The sequence below is a fragment of the Pyrgilauda ruficollis genome, unplaced genomic scaffold (assembly GCF_017590135.1).
Source record: "Pyrgilauda ruficollis isolate IOZ18807 unplaced genomic scaffold, ASM1759013v1 scaffold55, whole genome shotgun sequence".
Taxonomy (NCBI): Eukaryota; Metazoa; Chordata; class Aves; order Passeriformes; family Passeridae; genus Pyrgilauda; species Pyrgilauda ruficollis.
This window is the reverse complement of record NW_024527155.1, coordinates 4,737,304-4,752,564: the sequence shown is the minus strand read 5'-3', so window position 1 is coordinate 4,752,564 and position 15,261 is coordinate 4,737,304. Positions and strand designations below refer to the sequence as shown.

Here is a 15,261-nt window from a genome sequence, read left to right as displayed (position 1 = left end):
CAGACACAGCCCATGGCAACTGATCAACCCCAAATGTCTCGTCCCCCACCCACAGCCCTTAGCCCCAGCAGGTCCCGCTTGTCTGGCCACCCTCACACCTGCTGCCTGCACCTCAGACCTCCACCTTCTCTTTCAGTTTCATTATTGAGGCTATTTCTTGCTGTAATTAGTCATTGATTCCCCCATATGTGAACACTGAGGCATCCTGAGACTGTCACTTCAAAGGGCTTTTGTCACCAATAATTGAAGCATCTCCACCCAAGCAGACTGTGCTTTTGATCAAGGAAAAGCAGTTTGCTCCTGACTGTGGGCCAAGGAAAGCTATAATTTGATCACAGTTACTGGCAGATGTCCTAGTGAGCAGGGGAAACTCACTTTGTTATGCTTAGTAGCTCCTGCTTTTCAATCATGGGAAACCATAATTTGACTATTAGCATGTAAGAATTTTCCTTACACACCAGCAAAGTTAAAAGGCCACTGTCAGCTTGGAACATGACGCCTTTCCTATGGAGGCTGATGAGAGGCTTCACACTAATCTCTCCCTGCTGTTTGCCTATCAGTTTTTGGTACAGTCACAGGTTATTGAAATGTTAGATTTTTTTGCAATGGAAGTATTTAGCTCTGCAGAAATTATTCACTTTTCCCTTTTCTGTTGTGTGAAACAAGAAGCAGCACCTAATCTTCACTTCTGCAAATATTTGCAGTATACACCTGCAATGAAAAACACAGGTTTTCCCCACCACATCCTCTCAGCACAGCAAGAGTGCTTTCTGCTTCCCCCAGGCTTGGGAAAGCAATTCACCCCCACAAGCCAGCTGCTAGCAAAGACATCAGTTCATTTTGCAAAATCTTTTTGGGGTATTTCAAAGATGATTGTCTTTGTTAATGATAGCAACATTGAATCGCCTACAAAGCCCTCTGATTTTATTCCTACTCCACCCATTTTGCTGAAAGGAACTACTGAGCTGTTTGCAAAACTGCCTTCAAATGTCTCCTAAAAATTTTGTATCTAAGAAGTCTGAAAAATGGTAGACAATTGCAAATGCTGCTCATTAAAATGACCACGGTCACCACACTGCTGTCTCGTGCCTCATCTGCTGGTTGTGTTTATCTCCTGCCTCTGGCCATATCATAGATTGCAAACTAATCAGGAAATGGCCGTTCCCTCCTTGGCAGCTGTGTCCTCAGCCCAGAGGAAGCAGCCACCTGAGTCCTCCAGAGCCATGCTGCTTTTTCCGAAATAAAGTAAACAGCAAAGTCCTTGGAAGTTGAAATGTCTGCCGAGTGAAAGCTCAAACCCAAGAAAAACTGCAGTGTTGTGTTTTTTTCTAGGAGAGGAAAGCAGTCTCTGCAGACTGTGATGCTGCTGGTTGTGTTTTCCCAGAGATTCTGGCACTACCTTGTAAAGGCATTTACAACATATTGATCACTTCATGTAGTAAATTGCAACTACAACAATGTTTCATCTGGAACCAATTGACCGTAGTTCATAGTATAATACATCCATGTACTTCTAATATCATTTAAAGCCAATGACTAGGAGAGAGCTTTAAGGTAATAACATTGTGCCTTCAGGCTGACTTAGAAAATCTCATTGCAATAGAATAATGTAACCAGAGGGAAAAAAAAATTACAAACAAGAAGTAAAAAGATATCTAATTTCTGCCTGTGAAATGGAAAGTGGATAACCTAAATATATGTGATGGATGGCTCAGTGCAATGTTCCCCAGAAAAGAGCATATACTTTCTACAGCTCTTTAGAATAAGGTACTAACTCAAATCTATAAATCAGATAAGAGAATACTGAGTAAAAAATACATCTTGAAATAGGTCAACAAATAGAATACTCAAATCTACATATAGGAGAGCTGTTGGGGTTAGGGGAATTTGCCTTCAGTTCTAAGTGGCTCACAATACCATCTGCAGAAAGTTTAAAAGGATGTTACTGATTGACATCCATACACATTCAGATTACAAATTCCCTGTCCCATCCTTTTCTGTGTGCTTAATATTGCTAAAAGAAAAGAAAGAAAAAGGAAAAAAAAAAAAGAAGAAAAAAAAAAAAAGTAAGCTTAATTTACCAAACCCTGTGCAAACTGCCTGCTCTGTCTATGCCTACATTCCCTCTGTTATCTGACTTGCAAGAATAGGGGAGGACAGAGAAGGTCATGTTTCACATGTGACAGGAGCTAGAGCTTTCTTCAGATTTCTCAGTATTTCAGTCCCTTTCACTAAAAAACACATTTTAAGAAACAAACATGGACTATTTTCCTAAATCCTGATTGAAACAGCCATGTTCATCTTTACCTCCAATTGTTTTAAAAATATATCCAAATGGTGAATAAATAAAACAAAGAAATTCCCAAGAAAGATTTTTTTCAGGTGGAACTGTTCAAATCTTTCTTTAGAGGCATTTTTTAAAGGCAACACTTTCTTAAATGAAAAAAAAAAAAAAAAGGTCATTTTCAAAACATCAAGTGTCTTAACAGAAATGACATGACTGGTACTCAAGTGACACCAGTGAGCTGGACACAAAAAATATCTATGAAATGTAATTTCTGGCATCTCAGTCATGTTTTAGGAGATCTTCATGCAGAGGAAAACCAATTTAGTAGCTTTAGACATGGCTTATAATTAAATTACAACAAGTTTAAAGGTTTGACTGATCCACATTGGTCACAGTTTTTTCTCTGTATTTTGGTGAGTGGCCTGCAGAGCTCAGCTTTCATTCAGCACGTGACAGCCAGGCCTGTCACCCTCAGCACTGGGAGCATCACTCAGGCCAGGAGGCAGCACCTGAGAGCTGTTCAGCTCAGCCAAATCCTACTCAGAGCAGACCTTCCACAGGACTCGTGCTGATACACGAGCGTAGGAAGTTCTGATGTGAAATGTTATTTCCAGGTTTGATTTATTCCTTGCTCAAAGGCTAAAGGATTTGTAAGCAGCTAGGCAGTTGCAGATAGATCCAGAAGATTAAGAGCTCTCTCACACACCTATTTCCGTTATTGCCTTGTTTGTAAAAAATGGATCTATCACTAGAGCTTTGTATTGAAATCTCACCATATTTCAAATGGGAGACAGAGGAAGCCAAAGTAACTCAGCAGATGTTGCCAGATGCTTTAAAAGCTACATTTAAAGTCTCCCCAAGGATCTGTGTAAAAAAAAAGGCAGGGAAAAGTCACGTTCAGTGTTACACACACACACACAAACAGATCCATTAAATGAAACAGCCTTTTAACTGTTATTCGTATTGAGTAGTATGAGCAAGCACGTCATTGTTTGCTGTCTTTATTGATGTATCTGCACTGTGTTCAGCAATCCCATAAATCTGTTATTGCTGTGAACAGCTGTGGAACAGACTGATAAGCTGGGAAATGAGCACACAGCTGGTAACGCTGAGTAACCAGCTCCAGGCTGGTACCAACCAGAGCCCTTACACCTTGGAATACACACACCATCAGAAAGTGCCTAGGTATCAGCAACACTGAAGCGTGAGAGCACTTCCTGAGGTAGCAGAGGATTATTTGGCATTATTAGGCTATTACTGAGCTTAGGAGTTTCTGAAAAAAAGGTCACCTAATCAGATGTACAACACTCATACATATCCCTGTGGAGCAGGCAGACAGCTATACACAGACACAGCAACCTGGGCTTAACCAGTGACCTGGGCCAGGGCAAGGCAGGGGAAACAGCACAAGGAGTGGAGGGAGGTTATCAGAATCTGGGAAGGAAGTGAAAAAGGAGCAGCCTGGCAGGGAAAGCCTTCCTTGGAAAGACCCGTGGTATCATGTGCCATCTGGAGGCTTAAACCAGAAGTGAACAGGATATATTTCCCTTCTGGAGTGACAACAATCACCTTTTAGGTAGATACGTACCTTAATCAGAGCTGACATTAGACTATTATCAAAAAGCCTGCTGTCCTTCTGATAGCATATTCCCGACTCTGGAAGCATCACATCAAAAATCTGCTAAACAAAAAAATAAAACAAGTCTAGAAATCCCTTACAGAGGATCCTTGATTTCCTGTCCATTCTGCCCTGAGGTGAAACAAGGGCAACAACCTGGCACTCTGTGTGAAGAGCACTCTGTCCCTCACACACAGAGCACACAGCTCTTGTGTGTCCCTAGAAATCCTGTCAGCATTACTAATATACCAGGAATGTCCATGAGACATCAGCACTACACTTGGAACATTGCTCCAAACAATCTGGCTTTTCTCTGATTACTTGGAAAGTTGGAGATAAAATGTGAATTCAAGTAATCACTTGGGATCAAACTAGACACTTTTCTCAGGGATAATTTGCTAGCTTTGCTTCTGGCTGTCAGAAAATTATGTATATCAATTCAAAATGTAATAAACCCAGGGAAAGCAACTTGAATGAATAAATGGGATTCTGCTAACAGGGAAGAAGACGAACAGGCCTGGATTCGTAATGTTCTTCTTCAGCTCTAAGAAATAGCTTGAGAAGGGCTCCCAGCTTCTCCCCTACGTGAGATGTACTAACAGCTCCTTCCCTTCAGCCAACAATGCTGGCAGGAAGCAGCTTCTCCTGGTGCTTCCAACTCAGGTTTTCTGCTTCATTTGCTTCCTCCTCCCTCACAGGCAGGAGGCTGGCACAGGCAAGGGGTTTGCCAAGTCCAAGGGTAACAAACATGGAATGAAACACAAGATTGGAGAGAGGCACTGTTTGGTGCCAAAATCAAAAACACTTCTGCAAAGTGCTGAAAATGGAACAGTTTGCAGGCAGAGGTTTTTCAACACCACAAGGTCTTACATGAGGAGCTGAAAGGGACTGCCTGAAGCAGTGCCACAGTAAAAGAAGAAAGAAAGTACAGTAACTTCTCTGATGACTACAGGAAGAACACTGTACCTGCCCACCTCAGAAGCAAGTAAACTGTTAAATCTTTTCTTGCCCCTCATTCCAGCCCTTGACCACAGTGATTGCATCTGCATTTTTAAATTAGTTTTTACCCAGAAGACCCAGGAACTGTTAAGACCTTGTTTTTTTCTTTTTGCTTCAGAGTAGCACACTGTGCAAAGATTTCACGTAGGTTTCCCTCCCAAGCTTCCACAAAAATACCCACATGTTCATCTCCAAACTCCATCTGCTGCCTGATAAACACCCAGCCAGGAAGGGCATGCATGGGCAGCATCAATACATCCCATTTATCAAGCCAAGAACAGGACAGAAACATTACATCCTCTCCTCTCTGACCTCTAGCTCTTTAATCTCCAAGGCAGTAAAACTAATACATGACAAGACCAGGTACAAAATCATTTCCAGATATTCAGTTCAGCTTTAGCCACATGAACAGACTAAGGCTCCAAATGGCAGCCAGAACAGCTGGCTTTCCTGAAGTTCTAATAGCACAAGGGTAGGACCAGGATGACGTGGCTGGCCCATGATCCCAGTGAACAATAACAAGACAATCACATTTGGCTTTTCCCATCTCACCATGCAGTCATTTCAGAAAACACAGCTGTTGCCACAGCAGATCAAAAAATGTTAGTTTAGTGTAAGCACCCTGTGATGAACTGGAGAGCTGCTGAGTGCCAGCATCACCCTCCAGGCATGTGATCCTCCTCAGGAGTGATTCAGATGGCAGCCAGGAATGGTAACTAAGAATTTTGGGAGAAAGATGCTTAACTGAGATAATTTTCTATGCAACTACAGACAGGTGGTCTGTAATCCAGCAGCCAACTATTGCATCACAAAGCTATTTCTGCATCCCCTTCGATCACCATCTCCAGACAATGTGATTTCTTGAAGAGATGAAATAGTCCTCACTCTTGTTTCTCTGGAAGCAATCAAGTCTTAGAAACACTGCTCCTCCCCAAGGCTATTATAGTGAATGGAAATCTTTGACGGACCTTAGATGTCCTGTTTCCTTATCTTTCTTTATCAAGCTCTTCCTTTAGAGAAGCTACCAACTGCCAGGACACATTAACATCAGATCCAGGGCCTCCCAGGGAAGACTGAATGACAGATTAACACTGTCCCAAGGAGCTCCAGTGACTGCAGTACACAACTGACTCAAGTGTCACCTCAGAGGATGGGAGCCCACTTTCCATTTATAAAGCCCTTCTAAATGAAATGGGTATTTTAGCAAATGAATTTGATTCAAAACAGAATCCCAACAAAGGGAAAAAAAAGACCAAAAGTGCTCTAGGATGATGCTTTTTAATTGTTATTTTCATATTTTTAAGAACAAATCAAACCATTAAAAATATTACAGACATGTACTGAAATTTCCTGTACAACAAATATGAAAACAATAAAATTTGTACATCATTTCAAGATATTCAACAGTCACTTATTTGAAACACATCAACTTTTCCCTTCTTAAGCAGGCCCCAAGTGGGAAGAAAGAGTTAAATAGAAATGCAAGAGATGCAATTGTCCCACAGTGGAGCTTTCAGTGGACAGCTTTAAATAAGCAACAGTGAGAGAAAACACTGACCAAAGAGACAGATCTCAGCAATTATAACACAGAGAACATCAGAGGGCAGGGAGAAAACATTTGCAGGAATTCAAGTCATCCTGAGCAAGACAGATCCACAAGGTAGTGGAGCATTACCTGTAGTCCTGTTCCTGCAGAGACATCCTCTAAGGAATGTCCTACTTATTCACACTGACACTACACCCAACTTTATGTTTGCAACAGCTTAAGCCTTACCAACTTTTTCCACCCATACACAGAATCAAGAGGTCATTTACGCCAACTTTCAGTCTCTTCTCACAATGTGTCAGTTTTGGAAAAACACCTGCATACAGTTCTTTAAAAATGGATGCTCATTAGATGATGGCACACGTGAGAATTCAATGCCTGCTTCCAACATCAAAACAATGGGACAGATCCATCTGTTTTCTGCAAGAGGATCTGGGCAGTGGTTAGGCAGAAACACATACTGTCCTAGCTCATGTTCTCTGATGTTCTGCTGCAACAGAAGAGAAACAACATGATCTAGCATGGAAGACTCATCTCCCTCTCCTCTAAGCTACACAAAACAAGGGCCTTCTGAAGCGAAAGAGCACTTGCCACCCTAAGGCAGCAAGTTCTTGGGAGACCTGGAATAACAAATACTGGCTCTGTGCTCTGCACAGATGTGCAGTAATTAAAAGAATAAGAGAGAAAGAAAATAACATGACTGGAAAGGGCAGACTTTCCTCCCTCCCAGTTCTTTTGGAATGGTTCTGTTTGGTGCAAGTGGTTTATCTCTGTCATCTGACAGCAGCTTGGGAAGAATGCAAATAAGAGATCCACTTTGTAGGCTGCCAGTTTGGATGGAGCTGGGCAGGATGAGGAACCTCAAGATGAGGGTTTTTTAAAATATTTCCAGAGAAAGAGGAACAAAATTATATTCAAGAACCCACAAGTGGCTGTTACAAAAAAAAATAAAAAACCAAACCAAACAAACAACAAAACCAAACCCCAAGACCTAACAACCAAAAGTGCACTGTGGTTTGTCCTCCAGTTTTGCTCACACAGCACACCACAGTTTCACACCAGGTTGTAAAAAATTCCTCAGGATATTTGTAAAGTTACAGTTGTGCACCAGGAATTCCTATGTTCTCCTTCAGCTGACATTGGATCCTGTGAGGTTGCCAGGTTCCACTGTAAAACCACATATACTCCTAGCATCTGTAGCTTTTTCTAACAATTCTACTAAAACAAAGAAAAACCCCCAAAATAACGACAACAAAAAAGCAGCAGAATTCCAGGGACTCTGGTTATTAAACCTTCATAAGATTTTTTCCCTGCTTTATAGCTATTCTATAGCATTATTCATAAACTTCATATTCATCTACAATGCAACCAGTGCAATGATCCAAAGACCAAAAAACACACCTTCTCCCCATCCCATGCTACCTAAGTCCTTCATTGGTAATGCCTTCCTAAGTCTAACAGTTATGTACCAGCAAAATAAATCCAATCTGATCCTTGACTTGTGAAATCAGCAAACCGGGGATTTCTGCTTGTTCCTTCAGTTTCTAAAAGGACCAGTCAAAACAAAAGCAGCAGTATATTGCAAATAATTACAAAACAATTACACTGGATCAGTGAGATGCAGGCAGGTAAGATGTGTCTCAGTTTTGAATGGCTAAAACAACCAAGAAATTTGTCTTTACAGCAGAATTTTGTGCAATGTCTTTTGGTAGAAAAGTAAAGCCAGTCGATCCGTTTGGGAGTGCTTGAACACTTGGAACCTTAGTTTCAGCATTTTCACAGATTTATATATTTGAGGAAAAACAACAACAATGATAAAAAGACACCAACCTGAGAAAAACTCTATTAGAGTGAGCATTATTCAGTAAATCATATATTGCACCTTTAAATAAATCATTATAAATTGTATAAAAACAGGAATATCAGGCAGGAACAGGGAGGAGCTATTCTGTCCTTCATCCACACGCCCACACACCCCCCGCACACACATTCACAGATTCACTTGCTCTGTTTTTATCTACAGTTAAAGCTCGGAGTGACAGACCACACTCCTTTTCCTCTGGCAGAGGCACCAAAACATTAAGGCAGGGGATATTTGTGATGAAATGCAAAAACAAAGCTCACCTCCAAACTTCTGGAGAGTCCTGCCAACAGTGCAACTACAGTTAAGTTTGATATAAGCCTTATTTAAAAATCTGTGTTCTCATTAAGAGTTTCAGTACAAAAATAGAATCTCTGCTGTTTTTTTTTTTTTTCTAGAGTAGCAACTAGAAAAGGCACAATTTCCAAGTATGAATGTCCATTTGAAGGAGCCATTTGTACTCCTTTTTTAAATAAAAAGGAACACAGAAAAAAAATAGATCACAGAGGCACATATCTATTAACTAAGTAACCAGATACAGTAGATAAAATATGTTCCTGAAACTTATAATTAAATATATTAAAACAACCCATCAGCCTGGTGTCTGTAAATGAAATCATATAAAATTGTAATAAAAAGCTTGTGTTATTATTTTAATATTTAAACTCTAGTTCACTGTTCATACTGCAAATGCTATTTCACCTATCAGTACTGTTAAATTCCCAAGAAAAAACAAGATTCCTCTGTTAACTTTAAAAAGTTTTGCTTGGGTTTTGTTGTTTGGGTTTTTTTAACATGAGTCTGCAGCTCCTGCCAGTGTTGTGTTTTTCCTCCTGTAGATCACACCTTTGAATGCAGACAGAACTGGAGAAGCCAGACATGAAACACTGCACACAATCCCAGAAAACATGAGCCGGACACCTCCCTCTCCTATGGACAGGTAACATCTCCTGGATGGAGGCACTGGGTTCCTTCTGGACTATGCATGGTAGCCATTGGCCTTCCCAAAGGCTGGCCCAGGTGTGAAGTTTTCATAGATTGCCATTGCTGTCACGTTTTGGTAGATAAGGTCCGTTTTCCTCTCCCTCTGGGATTTAATGATATCCATGACACACTGGTTTAGGAAGACGTACTGGTCCTGATGGGAGAAAGGGAGACAGAAATACATTTCTAAAAAATACCTGATTTTGGAATTCTGCTTCTGAATATAAGTTGGGCACCGCACTGAGTGTTATCACAGTGCTTGTTTTAGAACATATATATAGCATAGGCACAGAGTTTGTGGTAATTAGGAGTGGAGCTGCTGCAAGCTTCATCCCCAACAGGCTACAGCTGTGAAAAGCAGGTGAACAGCATTGAAAGCAATGAGACATGGAGTGCTGAGCTGTTACTGACCAGTCACCAAAGGGAACAGAACAGAGGGCACACAGGTGCAATGCATGAACATGAGGGGTATAAAAGGCTAGGCTAAAGAACAAGAAGGGCAGATACTTGCAGCCTTCTCAAGTGGTCTGGTGTTACTCTGTATGGGTTCTGAAATTGTATGGTGACACTCTCTGTATCATGGCCATCTCGACTGTGACATATAGTTTATAGAAAATAGTGCTGGAAAGGACCTCATGATGTAATCTGATCAATGCCGCTGCCCCAATAAAAAAAAATTAGGATCCATTTTTGCTGTCTAGACCTAGGATCTGTCGTGCCTAACACTTAGGATAAAGACTTTCATGATGGAGATTTTACAGCCTTTTTCAAATCAGCTTGAGTTAGTCCATACACCTTTCTGGATCAAAGTGGTAATTTCTGTAGGAGTACTTGTATTCCTGCAGGACACAAAAGCAAAGATGCCACCAAGACCATTTGACTCCAGATAATTCTGGCTCACAACTAAAGGATAACCCCGCCCCCCCCCCCCAATGGGTAAAACTAGCCTGCAAAAAAGTCTGCTTCAGGATTTGATTCCTTCCAGCTGCAAATGCCAGTCCTACAAAGTACTCTGTAAAGACATTGCTTGGGTGTACTACAGTCCCTGGCTGCAACTACTTTTGTGGAGAAGAGATGAGGCAGGAAGGAGAGAAGGTAAATGAAGAGCAGTTGTAACTCCTCAGTATCTCCTTGTCCTGTAACTCAGAGCTACATCCGGAGGAGTATGCACAGCTGAGAAAGGTGCTGCTGGATGGGAGAGAGCCTCACCTCAGTCTGCACCATGAGGGGTCGGTGCATGCGGAGGTCGTACACCACTCCGTACACGTCCACAGTGTTCTCCATCTCCATCTGCTGGATCAGGCGGTCGATGGCGATGAACGTCCCCGTCCTCCCGACACCAGCGCTGCAAGGACACAGACAGGCTGTTTGTGCTTCCTCCCAACCACCTGCTCACTGCTGGCCTCACAAAAAGCCAGGCAAGCCAGGATGATGCCTCCTACTATTTCAGAGGCATGGGTAATAAAAGTCTTGGCAGCACAGAGGAGTGGCTCTTACCACCACCAAGAGGGGCTTCTCAGCCTTGCTCATGCACAGGATTATACACACAAGCTCTAAAAAGGACGTGTTTTCCAGCTCAGTCTTCCAGGTTAGGAGAGATGCTCTGTTCTTATGACATTTTGTATCACTTCCTGATACAAAACCACAAGACAAAAGTGTGCCTAACAGAAACACCTTCTTCCTACCTGCAGTGCACCAGAGTAGGAGAGTCCACTGGATTCTGGCTGTTGTACTCATGGACAAGGTGCCTGAAGTTGATGAGAAGGTCTGTTGTCTCTGGCACGCCGTGATCCGGCCAGGAGGTGAAATGGAACTGGCGCACTGTGTGGCTCTCTGGGGTGTTGGACTGCAGGAAGAGAAGACATTAAAAAAACTAACAAAAAAGACAAGGAAAACTGGCTTGAGAGGAGTGACAGTTGTGCTTCCTGGCACGTGTACTGGGCCAAGCTCCGCTTCATCAAAGATGCCTGTTACAACTGCAGTGATTTCACCAATAATATTGCAGTTTCCCTCTTCCTTCTGCTGTGGTAGAGAATACTTTGAAATAATTTCCTTGTACTTTACTCCAAGTTCATATCTACTGCATTGTATTTACTGATGGGGCTACTTGTTTGGTCCAGAAGATATTACAGCTATCTGCATAAGCACAAGGTTATTTACATGCTAACAACCAACAATCAAGGCAGTCCTCACCTTTTCTACAGTGAAGTCCCTTATTGTCCATTCTGGAAGGACAACTTCTGAGACCATTGTCACAATAACGTCACCATAGCTCTTAGGTTGTTTGTCTGGCCAGTACTGCTCACATTTTGTCTAAGAAGAGAGTTACAAAGTTAGACACATCACATACAACAATGAAACAACTCACTTTTAAATAGCCCACCACCTGAAGCAGGGCTAAAAAGCATGTCACTCTTCTCAAGGCTATTCCAGGGCAAGAGAACATCACCAAAATAATTCTTTAGAGAGAAGAGAAGAACCCACCCTTAATGACAGTGATTCCACAACCCTCCTGAGACAAACTATGCTGGGAGTCAGGAGATATAAAAATAGGAAAAGTTTAAAAAAAAAAAAAACCCACCAAAATAATTGTGCTTTTTTTACTTTAGAAAAGAGTCTTCCACCAAGAAGATGGTTGTTAAAAGACAGTGGCCAGTCTCCAAACCACTAAGGTAACAACAGAAATTAAAGAGATGCAGCTGCCTTCAAGAGACAATTCAGTATTGATAACAACATACCCGGGCTTGTTCCACGCATTTTGTCAACATAACAATAGAGTAGATACTCTTTTCCCAAATCATTTGCCAGAAGTCTTCTATGGTATTGGGTAATGGACCCTGTGCAGCAATAAATGCCTTCTTTGAATTATAACCCTAAGAAAAAAACAAAATAAATGTGTATATATATGCACACACAACATCAGTGAGAAATAAAAGCTTCTTTTAAACATCATTATGAGCCCTTATGCCTATATCAGAAAAATACACATTATATTTCATTTCAGCTAATGAAGCAACTTACAGGCATATAGTTTGCATTAATATAGTCAGTTCCAGAGCTTTGATTTGAAAGTTTAACACGAGAAATATCATCTGCAGAAAGAAAAATGAAAAGACAAATATGAATTTTCTAACTGGAACCTTTCAGAAAAATATTGTTTATCTAATACATGGTTTCTAAACAAAAAGTGTTCAATGTGCATTTTAAGAATAAGAATATAACCTTAGGAATCAAACAACAGTAGCCTTCAGAAAAAGGAGCGGTCAGGATAATCACTCAAGAAACATAGATTATTTTGGGTTTAAACATGGTTAGATATTAAATGTTTAAATATATTATAATACATATTTATATATTTTTAATCTAACACAATATTTACTACAGTTTTAATTACTAGAGAAAAAAAATTGTCTCCTGCTGCCACAGCAGCTGATGTTTTTCCTCCAAAGCATCCTTAAGTACCTGTCACTGTTCACTTTTCAATTACTTCTTACTCTCTGCTACATTGGGATGCCCACAGGCAGCTTGACAGGGCTTACTCTTACTTGATCTGCAAAGCTGGCCAGCAGGGTCTTAATATTTCTCATAACTTGCAAATTTACTTGTCTGTGGTTAACTGTTAACCTCTTGTGTCTTCAACCTGGATTGCACATATCTCACAAATGGAATATTAAAGTTATTTCGTTAAGAGAAAGTTCTTTAAAGAAGCTTTCTGAAGAAATATCCTTGAGGGAAGGCTCTTTCAGGTGTGTTTATACAGTGACTTTGGCAAAGCAGCAGCTCAAATTCATTCATTTGGAAAATGATATTTGAAACATCTGGGTACTATTAAAGCCGGATTAGCCAAACCCAATCGCTTTCACTTAAAAACTCAACCGGTACAAGATGCAAACGCAAAGAGAATAACTCACATGGTAAGACGTTGTTGTATCTATTTTTCCCCCTGTTCTCAGGAAGTTCAGCAGCAAATTTGGGCTGATGAACACCAGCAGACTTGAGTTCCTACAATAAAAGCAGGATTCATGAGCACCTGGTTCTGGTTTAGCAGTCATACAGAAATGTGACAAACAGAAAAAGTAGTCCAAACTTGTGTCCTGTGCTGTAAAAGTAGGCATGTTAAACTGGAATAAATGTCAATAAAAATCATCTTGTTACAGAGTGGAAGGGTGACAGTGGCAAATCTTTTAGAGAAGGGATTAATACAGAATGTAGGAATAGAAGCATGTTTAAAACCCACAGACAGACTTCAAAAGCCTGGAAACAGTTTTGTGGAAACAGACACTGATACTAATTGCAGCTCCTTCTGGCCCCAAGGCAGGGAACTACTGCATAAATTCTGCAGACATTACAGAAAGGAGCAAACACATCATGAACCAACTGAAGGAAGCAAAATCTGAGAGGAAGGCAAGGTGGAGCACCAGCCTGTGAAATACAAAGAGACAGAATGTGAAGAATAAAATCAATTAATAGCTTTACGGAGATGAGAAATGGAATGAGATTCTTTAACAGCAGACATGACAACACAGAATCCTCCCTGACACTTCCTTCCTGTTCTTTGTTCCTTACAGCAAGTGAACTTTAGCACGTTTCATAGAAAAACTCTTAAGGTCAGTAAGCAAATCATAATTGCTGTTTCTCTGACTGAGCTATTCACAGGTGTGGTTTGCAAATCACACCCACGCACTGAAGAAGTCAGTGAGATTAGCAACAGACCTGTCTTGATACGTATAAGAAAATCCCCAAAACAAGCCAAGATGAGAAAACTGAAGTACAGAGAAATTATACAGTGTCCCCTAGGCTAAGTCTGCATATGACTAGGGTCAAAGACGGTCAGAGCTCTGATAAGCAGGCCATACCACAAGCCCACAATCAGAGATAATAATTCAGGGCAGGAAGTATTTATCATGCACTTCAACTAAATTCAGAGCTGTATAAGGGAAGGGAAGGTTGTACACACAGCTTAATCATTTCTATAAAAAAGGACCCTTCTTTCTCCTTCAGTAAGCCTTGTGCATGCTCCCTAGGAAAGATGATTTGTCTTTCCAAAAATATTTGTCATGAAGCTCTCCCCCCACTGAGGGCACATACCTCATACTCTTCAGCAAAACCACAGTTGGAGTCAGCTTGCTGCTTCTTAAAGTATGACTCAAAGTTCTCCACTTTAATCATTTTTGATCTAAAATGAGAAAAGCCACGTGTCAGCAACTGGTGTTAGGTAAATAAGCCGTGAATTAATTCAGTTAATGTGTTAGAAAGTATGCTTTACTTACTTCTTGATTCTTCAGGAGAGGTGAGGGAAAGAAAAAAAAGCTGATTAGACACATGCAGTTGTATTTTTCATTATGTGAATCTAAGACTGAAAGCATGACTGTTAGTTGCAGCCACAAAACAGTGCCTTTACGGGGGACAGGGTATCAAGCATAGCATTTAACTGCTCTGTTAAATCAAGGAGAGAACAGTGCATCCTTCAGGAGAGGAACATCACGCAAGGTGTCAGCCAGCTGCTTATTCCCACTGGATTGACCCCATTCCCTGGTGTATTTTATGCCAACCATCAAGCCTACAGAGGTGGTATTCCATGGGATGTTCTGGCCATGGCTTTCCATCAGCACAAAAATTGCTGCCAGAACCAATAACATGATTCAGTTGCAGTGCCTGTGACTTCCAATATATTGTGGTTACTCCCTCCATGGCCAGCTTTTACAATCATGACATTATCTGGATGAATGGCTCAACACAAAGTCATTAAAAAAAATAATTCAGATCACAGAACATATTTTGCCTTTTTGCATTTTATCAACTATTCTGATTGTGCATGAAGTCTGTGTTTCATTCAAACCCTGTTTTTCAAAACCATGTGGAGCATTTGTGTGTCTAATCGTGATTCATGAAGTGAACACTCAAATCCCTGTGGTGGCTCTAGAAGTCTCAATCAACATGATTATTTTTAGTCTGCATGCTGGCAT

At 40.9% G+C, this 15,261-nt stretch overlaps 1 protein-coding gene across 3 annotated transcripts in view; it reads right to left on the bottom strand.

The window, feature by feature from the left end:
- Positions 1-6,163: 6,163 nt before the first annotated feature.
- Positions 6,164-15,261, bottom strand: part of LOC121360900 (receptor-type tyrosine-protein phosphatase eta-like) — a 70,978-nt gene continuing 61,880 nt past the window's right edge. For all 3 annotated transcript variants that reach the window (XM_041481051.1, XM_041481052.1, XM_041481053.1), the window contains 9 exons: positions 14,566-14,574; positions 14,384-14,471; positions 13,207-13,297; positions 12,317-12,387; positions 12,034-12,168; positions 11,489-11,608; positions 10,981-11,141; positions 10,505-10,640; positions 6,164-9,449 (listed from right to left, as the gene is read on the bottom strand). In XM_041481051.1, coding sequence (XP_041336985.1) covers positions 9,291-9,449; positions 10,505-10,640; positions 10,981-11,141; positions 11,489-11,608; positions 12,034-12,168; positions 12,317-12,387; positions 13,207-13,297; positions 14,384-14,471; positions 14,566-14,574 — 970 coding nt within the window. In that variant the 3' untranslated portion in view covers positions 6,164-9,290. The remainder of the gene's footprint in view (positions 9,450-10,504; positions 10,641-10,980; positions 11,142-11,488; positions 11,609-12,033; positions 12,169-12,316; positions 12,388-13,206; positions 13,298-14,383; positions 14,472-14,565; positions 14,575-15,261) is intronic.